The sequence below is a fragment of the Hesperophylax consimilis genome, chromosome 13 (genome assembly GCF_061612785.1).
Source record: "Hesperophylax consimilis isolate HC1 chromosome 13, BYU_Hcon_1.0, whole genome shotgun sequence".
Classification (NCBI taxonomy): Eukaryota; Metazoa; Arthropoda; class Insecta; order Trichoptera; family Limnephilidae; genus Hesperophylax; species Hesperophylax consimilis.
Genome location: NC_142848.1, coordinates 21,416,364 through 21,436,806, shown reverse-complemented (window position 1 = coordinate 21,436,806; position 20,443 = coordinate 21,416,364). Strand labels below are relative to the sequence as shown.

Here is a 20,443-nt window from a genome sequence, read left to right as displayed (position 1 = left end):
ATATGACATACAAAGGTGAGTTTACTGTCGAACATAATGCCTAGATCAATAATTTTAGTAACACAAATTAAATTTTCATCATTTAATGAATATTGAAAACAAATAGGATTACTTATTTTGGAAAAATGAATGAACTGGCATTTATTTATGTTTAATGCTAATTTGTTGATTGAGCATCATTCAAAAAGATATCTCAAGTTAGTTTGAAGTGTAATAAAATCATTAATGTGGTTAATCTCTTTATAAAGTTTCATGTCATCAGCAAACAGTAGAACGTTTATATCAGTAAATACATCAACAATGTCGTTTATGAATATTATAAACAAAATGGGCCCTAGATTAGAGCCTTGCGGCACTCCACTTGTCGCCATAAATTCGTATGAATTTGTGCCATTTATTCTCACACAAAGACTTCTTTGGAACAAATAACTAGTAAACCAATTTAGTAAATTACCGTAAATTCCAAGTTTAGCTAATTTATTGATTAATATTTTGTGACACACCTTGTCAAATGCCTTGCTGAAGTCAGTGTATACTGAGTCTACCTGGCACCTGTTGGCTAAGGATGTAGATATTAATTTTTCGTATATTAGTAAATTTAAATGTAGATTTATTTGAACAAAAGCCATGTTGGTAGGGAGTTATAATTTTTTTATGTTTGTAGATATTTTATCAAGTACTATTTTTTCAAAAAGTTTAGGTATCGATGACTAGATATATATTGGTCTGTAATTTGTAACACCCGTTTTGTCACCCTTTTTAAAGATAGGAGTAAGAAAACTATGTTTCCATATATTAGGAAAACATCCTGTCTTTAAAAATTGTTTAAAAATTACAAAAAGAGGAACAGATAGGCTGTTTAGTCATTCTTTAATTAACACAGGTGGAATGTTGTCAGGTCCAGCACTTTTTCTAGCATCTAACAAATTTACATGCTTTTTAATATCATTAATTTCAATGTGTATTTCAGATATGTTTAGACTGAGATTCAACGAGAATTTGGGAATTTCATTATTAGGTATATCCTTTTCATAGACAGACTTAAAATAATCAGCGAATAAATTTACAATATTTTCAACATTACATCCAACTTTTCCATTGAAATTCATAGAAGTTGGAATACTGGAATTATTATTTTTTGAGAATTAGTGTAGTTCCAAAATTGTTTTACATTTACATGAATATCATTTTCAATTTTATCAATGTAATTTTTATAACACATTTTCGATATTTTACAACACTCCTTTCTTAACAATTGAAATTCATTATAATCACTTGACAATCTGGATCGCTTGTAATTTTTATGAGCAATTTTTTTATTGTATGTTAAAGTGATCAATTCAGGACTAAACCAGTTTGGAAAATTAAAAATTTTATTTTGTCGGAGGGGCACAAGATTTGCAATAGCATCCTTTAGAATATTATAAAATTTACTTACATTTATTTATTTGAGGAACATAAACAGTCTTAGTAATATAATATACATAAGAGAATAACAAAAAAACAGACCAATTATTAATGTTCACAGATATATATAGAAACATAATACTAACCTGTAAACGATAAACCTATAATATGCCTACCATAAACGGCAATAAATAAAAGTGATTTTAACTATACTTAAATAAACTTGGGTTGGAACGGGAAAGGGGAGGAGAGGGATGAGGAAAAGTTGCCACGCAAGTAATATTAAAATATTAGGTACAATCAATTTAACAGTGGTTAATATGAGTTAGAATGTGATACAATGAAATTCTGTAGTGATAGTAACTAGCAGTGAATATGTCGGCTAAGACACAATTGTACTACAAAATTCTTAGATCGTAACATGTATACAACTCCTGCTATTATGTCAATGAGATTTAGACCTGTAACAGAAAAAGATATAAAAAAAATAATTAATGATATGGATGTTAAAAAGTCAGAAGGCAACGACCCAATAAGAATTAAAGACCTGAAGTTAATTGCTGATAATATAATTCCAGTCCTTACTAAATTAATTAACCTTTGTGTAAATAAAAGCATCATGCCTGACGAACTTAAAACATCCATCATCAGACCTATTTATAAATCAGGAAATCACAAAGATTTCACAAACTATCGACCAATTGCGATTCTCTTGTGTATTGATAAAATTATTGAAAGAGCTATCTTTAACCAAATACAATTTTTTATAGAAAAAAACAGAATCATAAATCCCATACAGTACGGATTTCAAAAAGAAAAAAGTACTACACAATTACTTTCTAATTTCACTGACCATATAAATTGTCATTTAAATGAAAAATATTACGTTGGTATAATTTTTATAGACTTTAAAAAGGCCTTTGACACATTGGACCATCAAACATTACTAAAGGCAATGGAAGAATGTGGTATTAGAGGTCCTTTAAATAAAATGTTTAAAAATTATCTGTTAAATAGAAAAATTAAAGTTAAAATTGACGGAATTTTCAGTGATGAAATGTTAACAGACACTGGAGTAGCAACAGGGTCGATATCGGGACCTACGTGTTATATAATGCAAGTAAACAGTTTACCTAACGTAATATGTGCTGACAGAAATCTACAGAAAATTGAGGAATTTTTACAAACAGACCTAAATAACATAATTAAATGGTCCCACGACAATGGAATTATTATTAACGCAAAAAAAAACAAAATATATGCTTATACACTCTCCATATGCAAGTTGTCAGGATAAAGAACTGCATATAAAAAGTCATTCATACGATTGTTTACACACAAAAAACCAATCTCTGCCATGTAAATGCCCAAACATAGAAAAACTTTACCAATATACATACCTTGGTCTTACAATAGATGTCAATTTTAACTGGTCAAATCACATTGAAAATGTATGTAATAGATTAAGATCCATATTAGGCAAATTTTATTACCTAAAAAACTTTGTTAATAAAAATATATTATACTGTATATATAATGCATTAGCGGAATCAATTATAGGATACGGAGTAAATAGTTACGGATTAACGTATAAAACGTACTTAAATAAAATAGCACAATTACAAATCCGTTTCCTAAAATTGATATCAGGCAAAAAAAAAATACAATTATGAGAAGGCGATTATAAAAAAATGTTTTCTTTGTGTAATGTGCTCTCTATACATAGTAGGATAGATTACCAACTAACGCTAGATGAATTCTGGAATACAGAATTCAAAAAACCTGTAAACCATAACTACCCTACTAGGCATAGAGAAGCACAAATAAAATGTATACGGAGATAGAACAAAAAGACATAAAATTCCGGAATTATTTATCTATCAAAAATAAAAACGAAAATTAGATCGTTCTACCTCCGTCAAACATAAAAACAATTAATATTGTGGTACCAAGATATCAAGTTGAAATTAAATATATTATTATAAGCTAATAAATAGAAAAAGTGAGAGATTTCTTACAATTAAACTGATTGATCAGTTTTGTAAGATCTAACTAAGTAAGAGAAAATAATGTACAAATAAAAAAAAAAAACTGAATAAACACATATAAAAAAAAATAAAAAAAATACATATTTGTAAATTATACATCGGAGTGCGTAAACATAAATAAATACAAATGCAGTGCGTTGACATAGTAGATACAAAATAGGTAGGTACATGAATAAACTTTTTTTTTTAATTTTTTCAAAAATTGTTATTCATTGTTTTTTTTTTAAATTTTATTTTACATAGGTTTAACAAAAGTGAGTAAAAATCTCTCGTTTTACATATTTATTCGTTTTAATGATAGGTATTACCAGTAAGTTTTATTTCTAATACTTATCTTTAAAGTTTTACTTGATTTGATACATATGATATTGAAAATAGGGTTTATTCCTTACAACTGAAGTAGTATATGTATTAAAACTAGGTTTTATTTCCAACTATTTTCTGCGGTACCTACCTACATATGTGGTTATGCGATTGCATAATATTGTATCGCTTTCATGTATTTGTTTTCATGGTTAACGGAGGTACCTGACTATTGTTTAATTTTTGAAATGCTATTAAATTTACGAGGTAAATTTCAATTGAAAAATCATAGGTAAGTATGTCAAAAATAACCTTGTTTTTTTTTCCTAAAACAAGAGGCTCAATCCACAATATGACATTATGAAACTGACAAAAAGTAACACAAAAAATATTAAATATGTTGAATTATACCAATGTAATAGTTTTTTTTTTTTTTTTTTTTTTTTTTTTATTATTGATACATTTTTTTTACAATATTTTATATTTCAATTTAGTAATGTTGGCCTCACTGGGTTGTTTACCCGTGCTGAGGCCCCCATGTTATAATTTAAGAATTTATACATTTAAAAAAAATAAAAGAAAAGAAAAACAACATTAAAATAAAGATAAATTTAAAATAAAAAATAAAGATTAAAAATTAAAATATAATTATAACACTAAAAGAAAAATATCAAAAGAGAATGTAAATCGGCATTTATAATGATATATGTGTTTGTGTGTGTTGTGTGTTTTATATTTTTTTTTGTGTTGCGTGTATATGTTTTATTCTTTTATGTTATGTATTTTGGTAATAATGTCTTTTTGTTCTTTAATCCATTTTTTTATTTTGTGTTTGAATTTATTTTTATTTTCCTCAATTTTTGTTTCAAGTGGAAGACTGTTGAATGCTTTAATAGCGTGGTATTTATGGTGTCTTTGTCCAAAGGTAGTGTTTACCGTCGGAGTTTTTATGTTTTCTTTGTACGCTTGTCTGACCGGTCTATTAGTGATATTTTGTGTTTGTTGGGGTTTGTTTTTTTGGTCGAAAATGTAGTTTAGTAGTGTTTTAACATATAATTGGCGTATATCAAGTACGTCACAGCTTTTAAATATTTGGTCTGTGTCGGTTAGTTTATGTTTTTTGAGTATTACCTTTAATATCGTTTTCTGTGCAATTTCTATTTGAGCGATAGCTGCGTTTGTCGCTCCTCCCCAAGCAATTATTCCATATTCTATTATTGATTGGCATAGTGCATAATATATTGTTTTCAATTGTTTTATTTTATATATGTTTCTTATGTTTAGGAAAATGTGTATTGTTCTGAGGAGTCTATTTGTGATTTGTTTGATGTGATGTGTCCATCTAAGATTATGGTCAATTAGGATTCCTAGATACTTTATTTGTTCTGTTTTTTCTAGAGGTGGGCAATCGCAGATGTTGGTGTTTATGCATTTGTGTATTTTTATGGTGTTTGTATTGTTTTTTGGCTGTCCTGTGTTAGTTATGCTGTACGTTGTGAATTTTGTTTTCGATATGTTTAGTGTGAGTGTATTTGAGTCCAACCATTTTTTCACTTGCGTGATTCCTAGATTCGCTATGTTATAAACCTTATTCCAATCCTTAGATTTAAATAATAAAACTGTGTCGTCTGCGTAACTAATTATTTCTCCATCTATTTCCATGCTGCAAAGTTCATTTATGTAAATTATGAAAAGAACGGGCCCTAGTATGCTTCCTTGTGGAACTCCGTGTGTAATCGGCAGTGGTTTGCTAGTATAGTTATTAATTTTGACTTGTTGTGTTCTGTCGCTCATGTAGCTTTTTAATAGTTGTAGTTCTTTGTCTTTGATACCCATATTTTCTAATTTTTTAAAAAGTGTTTTGTGGGATATTGAATCAAAGGCTTTAGCCAAATCTAAATATATCGCTATGCATTTAAACCCTTGATCTAAGTTGCTATGTATATAATCTATTGTACTTGCTAAAGCTTCTTTTGTGCTTCTTTTTTCTCTAAATCCATATTGTTTGTCCGAGATTAATTTGTTTTCTTCCAGGTATTTTATTATTTGGTTTTTTAATAGTCTTTCGAAAATCTTTGATAGAGAGTTTAACAAAGTAATTGGTCTATAGTTAGTTATTTCCATTTTATCTCCGGATTTATACATAGGGATTACCAGTCCTTTTTTAAGAGTATTAGGAAAGCAGGCATGTGTTATGCTAAGGTTGATTAGGTGTGTTATAGGTTTTAATATTTCATTTTTTATTATTTTAATGCAATCCGTTGTTATCTCATCTAATCCAGGAGCAATCTGGTTTTTTAATGTATTTATTATTTTGTTAATTTCCATTTCCGAACTTGTTTTTAATATAAATCTGTGTTGTGTTGGTTGGGTATCGATGTTTGATCTGTTTGTTTGTGTTAGTGTATTTGTGCTGTGTTTTTTACGATTCGCTAAAACTTTCCCTATAGTTGCAAAAAAGTTATTTGCGTGGTTTGCCATCATTTCTATATTTGTTTTGGCATCTATTTTTTTCGAGTTAATATTTAGATGTTCGATAGTATTTTTTTGTTTGTATTTTTGTGTGTATGTAACTTCCTTTAATATTTTCCATATTTCCTTTGGGTAATTGTTTGCTTTTTTAAGTTTTTCTTTGTAGTACATCTCCTTAGCTACTCTAATAATTTTCGTGCATATGTTTCTATATCTTTTATAGTAATTAAGTTGTTCCATGTCATACGGTGTTTGTTTAGTTTGTTTGTGAATTTTGTCTCGTTTACGAATACAGTTTAATATTCCTTGTGTTATCCATAGTTTAATTTTTTTTGCTTTGTGTGTAAGTTTTATATGTTTTACTGTAGTGTAATTATTTATTTCTTGCGTTAGCGTATTTGTAAATGTATTCCAGGCTTCCTCGACATTATCTATTTGGTATAATGTATTCCAGTTTATTTTTTGGAGTTTTTCTTTTAAGTTTGAGTAGTCAATTATTTTTTTTGTAAATATTTTATGTTGTTTCGAAGTAGTGTTTTCGGTGTCTATTGCTATCATATTCATGTAGTGATCAGTGATTGTGCTTTCAAGTACTACTGTTTTGGTTTTTAGTTTTGTCTTGATCATTATATGGTCTATGCAGCTTTTAGTGTTTTGTGTGACCCGTGTTGGGACCTTTATTATTGGCTCCAGTCCGTGTTGTGCTAGTATTGCTAGGTATTCTATGTTTTGTGGGTGTCCGTTTTGTAGAATGTTTATATTAAGATCTCCTATGATGATGATATTTTTGTATTTGTTGAGATTATTTAATGTATTGTTAAGATCAGTTAAGAAATTTGTGATGTTGTTTTTGGATGGAGATCTGTACATAGCTAGGATACATGTTTCTTTTCTATATGTAATTTGTATGCAGTTGGAGTCGATTATGTTTATTTCTTGAATGGTTGTGTTATTTTTATCACTGACGTATATAACTATACCATCATTTTGGTTTTTGTGTATTTTTGTATGGTGTGTATTATAGTTTTTGATTGTTTTTGGTATGTAGTTGTCATTCAACCAGCATTCTGTCAGTACAATGACATCAAAATTATTTTCAAGCTGTTGGAGGTATATAAAAAATTCATCAAAATTTTTATTGATCGATCTAATGTTTTGGTGTAATATATTGATTCTATGTTTTTCTTTTATAGTGAATTGGACAATAGAATAGAAATTATGAACAAAACATGATTTGAATCGCACATCACAAATCGAAATTCATATGGTTCGTTGCACTTTTTGACCACCAATCACAAACAGTTTCATGTACTTTGGCATAAGTTTTAACATTTATACATGGAACATCGATGACAGCTCCTGATAGTCCATAGTTGATTCTTTCCCTAGAAATTAAAGAACACAAAATTATCGCTAAATGTTAAAAAAAATATATGCGTATTTTGACTGATTCTTTCTAACGACCCTGTAGCATATAAAGTACGTACAATGTACACGGATAATTAAATATCACCAACCTCTGTTTTTTTCTGAAAATATTTCTCCCACGTATTTTTGTGATATCGTTATTTGTGTTTTCTAATAAAACTATTTTCCAAGGGTATTTTCCTCCCCATTTTTAAGCGAGAAATTACTTTAAAATGTTATTAACTACTTCGGCACAGACGAAATGAAATGTCCGTTCGCCGCCCTATCGCAGCAGATATTGATGAAATTATTAAAAATGCACAAACGTGAATCGAAATTAATTACTATTATATACTTTAAAAATATTTTTATTGGTCATAAATTTTTTCTAATGTCTTGGTAAATTATGTTTGTAAAAAAATCTGAACTATACCAATTTGTAAGACCATAAATAAATAGTCAAATTGAGGGACTTTCGTCACAAAATGTGTGCTTGGATTTATTTATTAGTAATTTCATTTGAAGTAAAAACAAAATTCTTATAGATACGATCCGTAGATATTTTATCGATTGTTTTTACTGTATAATTATATGATTTAAAATATTTGTTGTATAATACAAATTCATCTTTGAAAATGTAACAAATCTGCGCATCGACCAACGGTAACATAACACTTTATTATGATAAGAAAATAATATTATTTTTCAAAATTTAACGTCTTGCTTTAGTAGATAAAATAACGATCTTTCGAAATCAATTTGTGTTTTTTTTGTAGAAAAGTGTCCATGCGTCTAAAATTGGCCTAAAAAATGACAAATTTCAGGTCGAGTCTACCTATTTCGCCATAAAGATATATCGGCGTTCCAAATTTTTTTTTCATAACCATTAGCATATTCCGGCTAGCAAGCAATTAACGAAAGGCTAACTCGACCTTAGCAATAAAAATAACTACAATAATTATCTTTTTAGGTCGGCAAGTGATAGAAGAAAAAAGTTACGAAGGTGAAGCTGACGAAGAGACAGTGACAGCATTAGCAGACATGGCGAAGAGAGAAGACTTTTTCAAAAATCAACCCAAAAAGAAAGAAGAGCAACATGAAGGTGACTTACATCCCGGCTACTGCGGCCCTGCCCCACAGGTTATACACATTACATATTTGTTATGGATGGGTTGTTTCATAGAATTTGAACAATTCATCAAATTTCTTTGATGTTATTCCATATAACATTATTGGCCAGTTTTTTCACATAATTGAAATAATAACAGAGCTTGAATAGAACCATCACAGAACTTGAAAATCAACTTTGAAATTTAATGAATCTTCAACCCTGTATGTATTTCGATGGCTCAGAGATAAAATATTTTATGACCGAAGATGGCTATGTTTTTTTTTAGTTAAAATATGGCATCTTCTAAACCTACTGTCTCAACGATTAAAATATATTGTAAATCCTGCGATTATTTTTTTTAATGTGCACAGTAATTAGACCACCACATGTACCCTCCCGCGCTCTCCAGACTGCCGTGCACAAAAGTAAAGTAAAAGGAACGGTTTGCAGCTCAGTCCATTGTACTTTTCTGCGCAGAGGCTGGAGTTGCGTTCATTAATATAGTATATAAATATAATAAAATAAAATATATCATATTGCTTCAGGCAGCTTGTATTATAAAATTGAGTTTAAATATTGTAATATTTTGAATGATGAGATTTACATAATATCTCCTCACGCAACCTCTGAAGTTGCTTTCTCAAACTTTGTCTAGGACAGCCAACTGGATGTCATCCCTCTGGAATTGCTGTAAGTATTTATGCGGAAGTCGATATTGTATGGTCAGTTATAATTATATTTTTTAAATAATTTCAGTTTGACATCACTGTAAAAAGCCAGAACGTAGCGAGACCGGGTCGGGTGGGGTATTCAGATCACATCAAGATAATCCAGGATGCCTCCATGCAGGAGATGGACGACAGGGGCGCCTGCCTCTCCATGCACCAGCCCTGGGCTTCCCTGCTGGTCACCGGCATTAAAATGTGGGTTTTACTTTCATCACCTTCTCAACTCTTTCTGCCAGAAAACGATATAACCTAACCTAAAGGGGACAGTAGATCGATTTTGTCTGTCCAATTTGAAGAAAAGATTTCTGTGGCTTAAGGAAAATACGGTTGGATATATGAGTCTTTCACATGTTTGTTTCTTTCTTCTAGGATGGATGAAATTGGATCGTCTCTATGCCTCATAACTTACCTCACCTAATATCAACTAACCTTACCTAACCTCACCTAACCTCACCTCTCTCCTAACCTAAACTTACTTTCCTAATCTATCCTCTTTCTAGTTTATTTCACAACTATTCGCATTTGGAATTTTTATGTAGCATACACAATTTAAAACTATTCTTTAATCTTATAACTTCCAGTAAACAAATTACTTTTAATCAAGTTATGGCGCGACATACGTCTCGTAAGAATTTAAATTTACATCGCACACTTTTTGTCTTCATTAATCGAACTCTTATTACTACTTTACCATACCTTTATTTTTATTATTATTAAAACGAAATTTTGGTGATATCTTATTTATGTTTAACAATTTGGCTTCTTTAAAATATTTTCCACTGTACCCTAAAAGCTTTTAAAAACAAATTAACCTTACAATGTACCTTAATCACAACGATTATTTTTTATTGTTCACCTATTCTTTTAATTATTTTTTTTTTTACCTTTGCCTTTTAATATCTTCCTAACCTGTAAATATAAAAAAAATTGTAAATGGAACTTAACTGGTTTATCTTATGTTCAACTAAAATGTAAAATTTATTCACATGTACAACTGTCTGTTTCCTAAATAAACGAAAAAAAAAAAAAAAAATAACGTAACATTTTTTTCAGAAGAACATGCACAAAATACAAAACATCTTTTCAGAAATTGATATCTTCCATTTATATTCAAGTCGAATTTTGAAAAAAAAAAAATCATAAAGTTAATTATGAACTCCCTACATCAATATTATCTACTATGTATTACCTACTTATTATCTGTTTTCACATAGAATAAAGAATACCACAAGAAGTGCCTTGTGGGTGGGTGTGTTTCGTGATCCAAATATAAGCCCAATCTGGGCCTATATTTTCATACATTGTTTCACCATGATTACGAAATTCAAATGGGATGGTGAAATACAATTTCACTGAGACAGACCGCGTGCCAAATGATTTAGAACCAAAAGGTACCTACTAAGTCAGTAGTAGTACATTTGTTTCCATTCGAATTTATGCACAAGGCACTTCTATTTTTCTTCTTTATTCTGTGGTTTTTTATATTTTTTTTCCTTAATTCCACTCACAATAATTGTGTTTTTCTTTTGTCATTTATACATATTTTTTTGTAAAAATGTATTTTATGCGAAAACTTCGATGCAGCATAAAACTGTTTTGTTTCCCAAATAAAGTAATATAAAATAAATGGCCCGCCGTCAAAACTGATCTGATGAGACAATTCCTACAGCTATTGGTACTTTCTATTTCTATTCCCAGCAGTTATTTGTGTCTCCTGAGGTGACTTGACTCTTAAATAACAACTACATACATATTGTTATTTGTATTGTTTGATTTTGTGACTGAAACTGATTTTGTACGTATTGCAGGCACGAAGGGCGGAGCTGGTACACCGCTCATCGGGGACGCCTCTGGATAGCCTCCACCGTCCAACCGCCGGACAATGAGACTATCCAGACTATGGAAAATATGTACACCGCTCTATATCCAAGTAAGACCAGGTGATTTCCTCCAGGCTATTCATAATTCAACAAAATATTCTTTTAAGCTTCTTTAAGTCTTATAAATGTGGATTTAGTTGGGGGTAAGTTAGTTTATTTTCTGTTTTTTTCAAGTGACTAAAAAAACCATAACTTCTTGCAAATGAGTACTTAACCGTTTGAGTGCCAAAACAATTCGTGCAGTTGCTTGTAAAATGCCACCAAAAAAACATTATTTTTTATGAAACTATATATTTTTTTAAAACCCCATAAATTCTTTGAATTTTCAAGGATTTCGATGATTTTTTCGGTGTTTTATTAAAGAATATTGGTTTAGAATCACGCGGAGGAGGATCCCGAAGTCCAGGCGTTTCGAAAAAATGAGAATTTTACGTACAGACGTAAGCGCGAATCAGAACACGACTGACGCAATCGACGGAAATCGACGATTGGCAATCTTCGCTAAAACACGAATCGACAAAAATCGACGATTGGCACCCAAACGGTTAAAGGGGGTTTTTACTATAGTTGGCCTTCAACATTGCAACTATTGACTTATATTTCTAGTTTTACATAGAAGTGAGCGAATGCTTTTACTACTACTACTACTACTGTTACTACTACTACTACTACTAATACTACTACTACTAATACTACTACTACTACTACTACTAATACTACTACTACTATAACTACTTCTACTACTTCTAGTTATTAATGATTCACAATATCACATGGACATTGTTTTTTATTTGCCAGATTCTGTTGTTTATAAATTAATTAATTATTAGTGTTCTTTTGGTCTAAAATATTTTTGTTTTAATCTGATCTACACGACTATGGCATATATGACTTGGTCCATGAAGTTTAACTAAACACATAATAATAATAATAATATTTTACATTTATATAGCGCCGTTTTTGTGGAAAATCACCTCAAGGGCGCTATACAAATATTTATTAAATAATTAATACAGCTGGTTTACGACTAGGATTCATAATAACTAGTGACTTACATCTAAGACTTATATCTAGTGACTTACAACTAAGGCCTATAACTACTGTCTTAATGACATATATATATATTTACATATGTATAGACTTACTGTATATATTTACATATATTATACTTGTTCATATGAAGCAGATACTTTGTTATGTGACATTATAAATTAAAATAAAACAATGACTTAGGGCTGTATTATACAACCCTGACGAAGCTACGGTTGTAGTGAAACCCTGTCGGCATTGGGTAAGTATAAAAAATAAATGAAATAATACACTTTGTAAAACACCACTTTTAATAAAAGTACTCAATAAAAGTGGTGTTTTACAAAGTGTATTTTTTCATTTAACCTCTCAGATATAGAATTTTATTTATTATGTGTCCCTTTGAGAACTGTCAGAATGTGATAATTTTTGTGTTATTTACAAGTTTTACTAAAATCTTCATAACTCACGTTTTGGGAAATGTAGCCTCATTCTAAAAAATGTTTTGGAAAGATTATGAAATCCACTATCGCATTGTGTTGTTATACGTAAATATTTGCGTTTCTAAATATACATTTTATGAAAACGTCAAAAATATGTAAAAATCGCTTACCATTATTTCAAAGCCTTGAAAAATGTACTTTTTTCTGAGTAGCATAAAGGAATAACACTTTATATATTGAAGAAATATATTTAAAAACTATAAGTCACCTCAAAATATTAACCGTCCAAACTAAAATATTTTTAATAAATTATTTAGAAACGCAATAAATTATTAACGAACATCTTGACAGTTTCAATCGGCTTAGATAATGCACCTCTACGTTCCATAGATATTCTTGAATACAGACGCGTAGCGTTATTCATTATCGATACTCTGTTTTTTAAATCATGGCAATCCGTATACTAGTGATGGAAATAAATCAATTTTTGTAAAATCTCGCGCGTTTACGTGAAAAGACGTTCTAATGTCTTGACCGCTGTTATCATATTTACGTCTTTTGACGTTCTAATGTTCTGAGTGGTTAATATATAATGTCACATCACAAAGTGTTTGCTTCCTTCGATAAAAATAAAAAATAAAAGTGGTGTTTACTAAGTTATTGTTTTATTTTTAAAAATATGTATTATACTATGTCAAAATGTGTCACATGATGTAATAGGTGTTGAAGCGGCCATAATTATAAGGAATAGGTTGTTTATTTCATTTTTTCAGAACTTGCTATGTTCATTACGAAGAAGTAATACATAATATGTATCTCATTTCTTTTCAGATGATAAAATAATATATCCTAAGTTTTATCCGACCGCCTGCCTCCTGGGTTTTGTCAATGTGGAAGATTGCCTACCACAGGAAGAATACAGACAGAAGTAAGTGGAGATTTAAATTTTGGACGTGAGGGGGGACATTATATTCTGTTATTTTTATGGGAGTATTTCAAAAGTCCCCAACTATTGAAACTAATTTAATTAACTGTAATAACTTTAATTAATCCCTAAAGTTTCTGATATTTTGCAATGTTCTGCTCTTAGTAAAACTGTCAGACTACATATTACACAGAAAATATTTTTACTTTTCATTTGATTCCAGATAAATTCGCTGTTTCTGAAAATATTTCAAAAATAAAAAACTGTTCTTGAAAAGCAGATGAAAGACTCTCAGATTTTAGCATTACAAATCGACATATGCAATTAAAACTATTAACATTTTGAATTAAGTCACTTACTGGTAATTTTATCCTGTAAACTGTAAATTACTACTTTACATAAAACTAAAAAACACATTTAATTTGAGAAAGGTATTAAAATTTGCAAACCTTGACAAATATTTTTTAATTGTTAAAAGTTGTTTCATTTAGTTAAGGTATTTAATTTTTTTTAATGAAAACTTATATTCTCTCTTTCTAACAATGTATAAATCGTATTTCTCGTTGTATGTATGTATACATATCTCTCAAAAAGACTTTACGGTTGTTTCTTGTCTGTGAAGAATCTCCTAAAATTCCTCAAAGGTTCAATTGTAAAATTTTTGCCAAAGTGTTTTATGTTTACAGCAGTATGTGCATTAGTCTTTTTTACATAATTGGTTGTATGATGTATTTTATTTTATTCAGGTACCCAAACGGTGAGAGCGAAAGTCCTTTTGTGCTCATCTGCACTGATCCTGTTGCACTAACGTTGAGATTCCCTGTATCAGGAAAACATAAAATCTGTAAGTAGTATTTATCACCTTTAGACTTCATTAGTTTACCATATTGCAATTCATCAGTTAACCCTTTCACCACATTTCTGATGTGTATTAAATATTGTGACATATACTTTATTAGTTGCCGTGTTGACCGGTGTTGTGGATGGTTGTTATATGATTTCAGTAATGTTTAATATAGTCCTCCTTTTTACTGACAAGGTGAAGTGTTCTCCTTTTTACTGCCAGTAGTGAAAGCAGTAGTACTGTACTCTGGCGGTAGAAGGATGAACCAAGCTCTTCTTTTTACCGACACTTTGGTGAAACATTCATAGTTATATGATTATTTTTTTTGTTTATGTGTCGATGTGTTCAGCATTACAATATCCTTATATCTTTCAGATACCCTGGACAGTAAGATTCACCATGCTGCAGTCAAATCCATGCAGAAGTTGGCAAAAATTGAAGCCAGCTTATAGATTACATTGCCCTCCCTGTTAACTGGGGTGTGCCAGTTACATATACATTTCCTGGATGATCAAAAGTGGTCACTAAATAGGTGGCTGTGTTTTTTAATGTTAAGGTTTAACTTTCCCAACAAACTTTTTGTGTCTACAAAATTGTGGTTTCATCCCTTTATTTCATTTTTGATTGTTATTTTTCAATGTCTTTTTAAGGTTTTTGAAATAAATCCTTCCTTTAGATATTATATTAAAACACGAATAACTTTGTTTACATCACTTTAATATATATAACCTCTACATGTTTCATGAACAAAGTTCACCTCATCAGGAGCAAGTATATACTAAAGTATAAGCAAGTATATACTTGCTCCTGATGAGGTGAACTTTGTTCATGAAACATGTAGAGGTTATATATATTAAAGTGATTTAAACAAAGTTATTTGTGTTTTAATATAATAAATAATGACATCACAAAGTGATGAGCTTTCAGAGGAAATTTTCTTCGAAAAATTAATTATTTTTCTTTTAGATTTATTTAAAATGTCAAAAGGTAAAACAAATAAATTATTAAAAAAACTTTCAACATTACTTTATTTAACATTAAAAATAGAACATTATATACATTTGGTTTTTCTTAAATTATACAGGTAGTAAATAATAATATTAATTTTAGAAAGATTCACTCTTACATCCATTCTTCAGTTTCACCTCCATACACAGCCAGTCTTCTCAATACAATTAAGTGGAGTATTTATCAAATAAATTGAATGATTTAATTACAAAAGCTTGTGCAATTTTTATTGGGAGAATCAAATTACTTAATGTGCTATATATTTAAACTGTCTTGCCAAAATCCTTGTAATTTCTTCCCTGTTTGTTTATTTTATTTATTATAATTCACTCATTGCTTTCCGATACACACCCAGATTGTTTAAATTTAAAATATACTTATAAGACCACAGAAATAGGTATAAGGACAGTTATGGTAAAGAAGAGCAATTATCAAAATTTTGGCTTTTTTTCCACCTCGAAGTGTGGTTATCCATCTTGAAGTATCATTATCCACCTTGAAGTGTGATTATCCACCTAAGGGTGTGTATAAACGAGACAATATTTCCGCCGAGCCATGAAAAGCCTTTCCCATAATTCACAGAATTTTTGTCCTGTTTATACGCAGCATTAAGTGTGGTTATCCCCTCAATGTGTGATTATCAACTTTGAAGTGTGCTCATCAACCTCGAAGTGTGATTATCCATCCACCTTGAAGTTATCCACCTCGAAGTGTGGTTATCTACCTTGAAGCGTGGTTATCCACCTCGAAGTGTGATTATCCACCTTGAAGTGTGGTTATCCACCTCGAAGTGTGGTTATCCACCTCGAAGTGTGATTATCCACTTTGAAGTTTTCAACTTTTAAGTGCGGTTATCGTGATATAACGCACTATACTCGTGTGTCGTAAACAATGTTTCATTCCACCTTTTACATAAGTTTTAGTTAATCTTTCAGTAGTTAAGTTAAGGTTTCAATAGTTATATTGCACATGCACATATTTGGATTGTGTAAAACTTTGGATAAAAATGAGCTTACAGCAATTGAAATAAATTACCTATCTAATTTTTAAAATAAAATACTATCATAGAAACACTTTTCTTTTGTGTAGATATTTTCTAGCATTGAAATTATAGATTTTTTGTTTCTTAGAACTGAATATATTTGACTTTGAATTTCTTAGTCATTGATAAGGAAAACCACTTGCAGGTCGTTGTGGAGAATCTAAGAGTCTTTCTTTTGGTTTAACTGTGGGAAGAAGGCTTCAATGGGGAGGATGGGGTCATCGGTAGCGATGGTAAAGTAATCAGGTACTCTCCTTGTATTTGGCGATACGGACTTGAACAGTCCAGAAGTGTTGTATTCCTTGCTGGCCGCTAGCGTGAGGTCGGATACCCTCTGGGAAGGGTCTACAGACATGCTGTCCTCCGCCTCCTCTACGGGATGTTTGCGCTCTTCCTTTGCAATCTTCATGATGGCAGTTTCTGATGTGGATTTCTCTGTACTTGCCACTTTATTGTCATCTTCCAGAATAAGTAGTACGCTTTCGGTAGATGTGACAATCGAAATAATGGGTTCAGTTGGATTCATTTCCATAATTTCTATGGTTTTAGTTGCATTTTGCCCGCGCTTTCTTAAGGTTGGCAGGTTTGGGCGCTTTGAAATGGTATAGACGTTGTTGGATTTTTGTGCCTGTTTCTCTGTCCTTTCTCCCTTTACTTCTAACGGTGTTTCGGTGCTGGTTGTTGTACGTTTGCGAGCTGGGTCTCTTCTTATACTTCCCCTCACTCTGGGAGCCTTAGTCACCACAGCATTTTCCAAAGTGAAGTTAGCCTTTTGACTTGGAGGAACTCTTACATTTGGTACAACATTATTGTCCAGAGTTTCTTCAATGATGTTTTCGTCACCACCTTTGTGTCTGGGATCTTTGGGCATAAACTTCTTCCTCGGTTGTTCAGTAGATGTGCTTTGCTCTGATCCTGCTGATTTGCTGTCTCCGTAGGGGTCCTTAAAACTTGGGAACCTCGAGCGATTAGGGAACCTGTTTCTAGAAACGACTTCGACTGGTTTTTCTGTACTTGATGTGGATGAGTATTGATTTAAACGGTTTCTGTAATCCTTAACGCTGAATCGCGGTCGATTGGTGTCATACTTGCTGGATTTAGTTTTGACTCTGTTGGCTTTTGTTGAGCTACTTGCAGGTGTGGTTGTTATAGTTTCGCTTTCTGCTGTAGGTGGAACTGTGTCTTCGTCTGTTTCAGTCTTAGTGATCAAATTTTCTTCTGGCTTGGCGCTTCCTCTGTTTCCAGATTTTTGATCTGTAAATTGTACTACTCCAGTGGATGGACTTGCCTGAACGTAAGTTGTGGCTAAATTCTCATCCAACAGTGTTGGTAAAGTAGGAGTAACCTGCACTTCAAGATTGGAACTATGGTGAGCGGAATCGTGATTTTTAGTTTTTATGTTTTGGAATTCTTCAGTATTTGTGGAAGAGCCTTCTCGGAATTTTTGAGAAGAGTATTTACTTTCGTACGTGTTGACCGATATGTCGCTGGTGGGTGTATCTTTTTCGTCTTGTTTGTGTGAATAATCAGGGGAGTCGTTGAATATGCCTATCCCTGTGGGGGAATATTTGGTAGAAGGAGAGCGATGGAAGTGGTGATCCTTGGCTATCTTCATGATTGAGGATTGCTCAACTGTGGCTGAAACTTTGGGTTCCTTTATTGTAGTGGTTTCTGAGAGGTCTTCGAAATCTAGTGAAGATTGCGTTGTTCCCCTTATTCTGCTGTGCAGCTTGGGGCGGGTGGTAACAGGAGATGTGGGCAGCGTGGTTGGCTGGGCACTGCTGGTGGATTCTGATTGGCTGGTTGGACGCGTGGGCCTTGCCTTGTGATTATAACGGAACCTTGGTCTCAGTGGTTTTGTAACATCCTCGACTTCTGGTGCTGGACTGGTGGTTCTGTACCTGTTGTATGTGCGTATAGGTATGTCAGTTGTTGCGATGGTTTCTTCTTGTGCTTCTTCAGTTGTGGTTGAAGGTTTCGATGGCCTTCTGCGCCTTAACTTATTTCGCTTCTTTGTTTTTTCTTCATTCCAATTATCGGTTGCGGAAGGGGTTGTCAACACTGGTCGCTTAAAGAATTTATTTGGAGGAATAGTCGGTAAGTCAATTACTTGCAACTCATTCTCTGTAGCCGGAATGTGTTCCTTGAAAGTTTCAAATCTAGTTGTATAGTCTTCTTCCGCACTGCTGGCTGTTGAGGTTTCTTGCTGTGGACGGTATCGGGATGGTTTTCGCCGCACATTAGGACGAGTAGTTACTTCATCGTATGTCTCTGAAGTTACTTTAGGCGGTGTGTCACTCTGAATGTTAAAAGCGGTGCTGCTGTAAACCGGTGATGGGGAGCTAAATGCCGCCAAATCAGGTTTCTTCCTGTCTGAAATAATTTCTTTGATTGGTGTTAGAGAATTTTCCAATTGATTCAAGAAGTTGTTATTCTGGTTTTTCTCTGCGATTGTTGAATAGATTGTTGTCACGTCGGAACTTATTTCCTGTGTTGTGCTGGAGGGCACTGAAGTGGGGAAGTAAGGCTGGGATAGTAATTTGTTTTCATGTTTAGATATTTCCTTGGAGGGGGTCTTTGAGGAACCCAATGCTTTGCTGGGAATTGAATATTGTTGGAATGATTGCGATGGATTGAGCCAAGAATGCAGGGTGGGCTGAGTGATGCCTTCCCCAGAAGGTCCCCATGTTTCCGTCACTTCGTACTTGTGTGGTGCGGGTGCCCTCGGCGCATTTGTTTGATAGTTGTTGGTATTATACTTTGTGCCGAAATATTCCTGGCCTCTTGGTGGGAAGTATTGAATATCTTCATTCACTTGGTAGTTTGTATTAGAAGTTGGACTGTTGTGGTTTACTGAAGTAAATGCTTGATATTTGTCTTTATGGTTGGTTGCCAATTTGATGCTTTGTCCATTGAATGGATTGAAGCTGTTGTATGGAGGGGGCAGTTGAACCAAAAGATTCTCCGGGACTACATTGGTGCTCTGCGGCTCAAACGGATCAATGGTAGACACAGAGGATATAGTGGAATCAAAGAATGAAGATACTCCCGGTCTCTTCGTGGGCAAGTTGGTATTGTAGACGTAATTTTGTTGCTGCTTCAATTTAATGCTTGGGAATCTCTGAGAATCCAGACTTCCCTGGTATTTGCTTAGTGGATCAAGTGGACTCGGTATGAAGTTTCCTTGTACAGCTGGGCTTGAGAAGGAGCCACCTGACGCCGAAGGACTGGAGAAAGAATTACTCTGACCTGATGGGTTAGAGAAAGAGTTTGTTTGAACTGACGGGTTAGAGAAAGAGTTGCTTTGTGTAGAAGGACTAGAGAAAGACTTGACCTTATCCGATGTCAGATTTTTGGCGCTATAATTTTTGAATTGGTAATTTTCATAATGTGTTTGAACTTGTGGCGGTGGAACAAGGTTATTTGAGAAATCGTCCTTTACACTTCCACTATTAAAGTTTTGCACAGAAGTGGCCGAAGAAGAGGGACTCTGAGGAGAAACAACCACATCAGTATTGACTGTGGAGGTCGAGCCGTACGTCTCATTGGTGATGTAAGGCGACTTGGTTGGAGTTGCTATGTATCCAGTTTTGCCGCTGTTGTAGATGACGGGATCTCTTGCCTTAACCGATGCATGACCAAAGGAACTAAAGCTTCCTGAAACAAGAAGAAAAAAAATGTTACAAACCATCATTCGTACTAAATAAACTACTAACCACTAAGCTAATTAAATATTGAATCTATTTTAACCGTCATCAAATTACAATTATGTACATAATAAGTTGGTTATTGCAAC

At 32.3% G+C, this 20,443-nt stretch overlaps 2 protein-coding genes across 2 annotated transcripts in view; one reads left to right on the top strand and one right to left on the bottom strand.

The window, feature by feature from the left end:
* Window positions 1-15,516, top strand: part of LOC149418589 (activating signal cointegrator 1) — a 31,878-nt gene extending 16,362 nt beyond the window's left edge. The window contains exons 8-13 of the mRNA XM_089638587.1: window positions 8,608-8,777; window positions 9,505-9,671; window positions 11,285-11,406; window positions 13,660-13,756; window positions 14,500-14,597; window positions 14,973-15,516. Coding sequence (XP_089494713.1) covers window positions 8,608-8,777; window positions 9,505-9,671; window positions 11,285-11,406; window positions 13,660-13,756; window positions 14,500-14,597; window positions 14,973-15,049 — 731 coding nt within the window. The 3' untranslated portion in view covers window positions 15,050-15,516. The remainder of the gene's footprint in view (window positions 1-8,607; window positions 8,778-9,504; window positions 9,672-11,284; window positions 11,407-13,659; window positions 13,757-14,499; window positions 14,598-14,972) is intronic.
* Window positions 15,517-15,658: 142 nt separating this feature from the next.
* The window catches only part of LOC149418588 (uncharacterized), a 49,466-nt gene continuing 44,681 nt past the window's right edge, over window positions 15,659-20,443 (bottom strand). Inside the window, exon 5 of the mRNA XM_089638585.1 lies at window positions 15,659-20,304. Within this exon, the coding sequence (XP_089494711.1) occupies window positions 16,808-20,304 (3,497 nt within the window). The 3' untranslated portion in view covers window positions 15,659-16,807. The remainder of the gene's footprint in view (window positions 20,305-20,443) is intronic.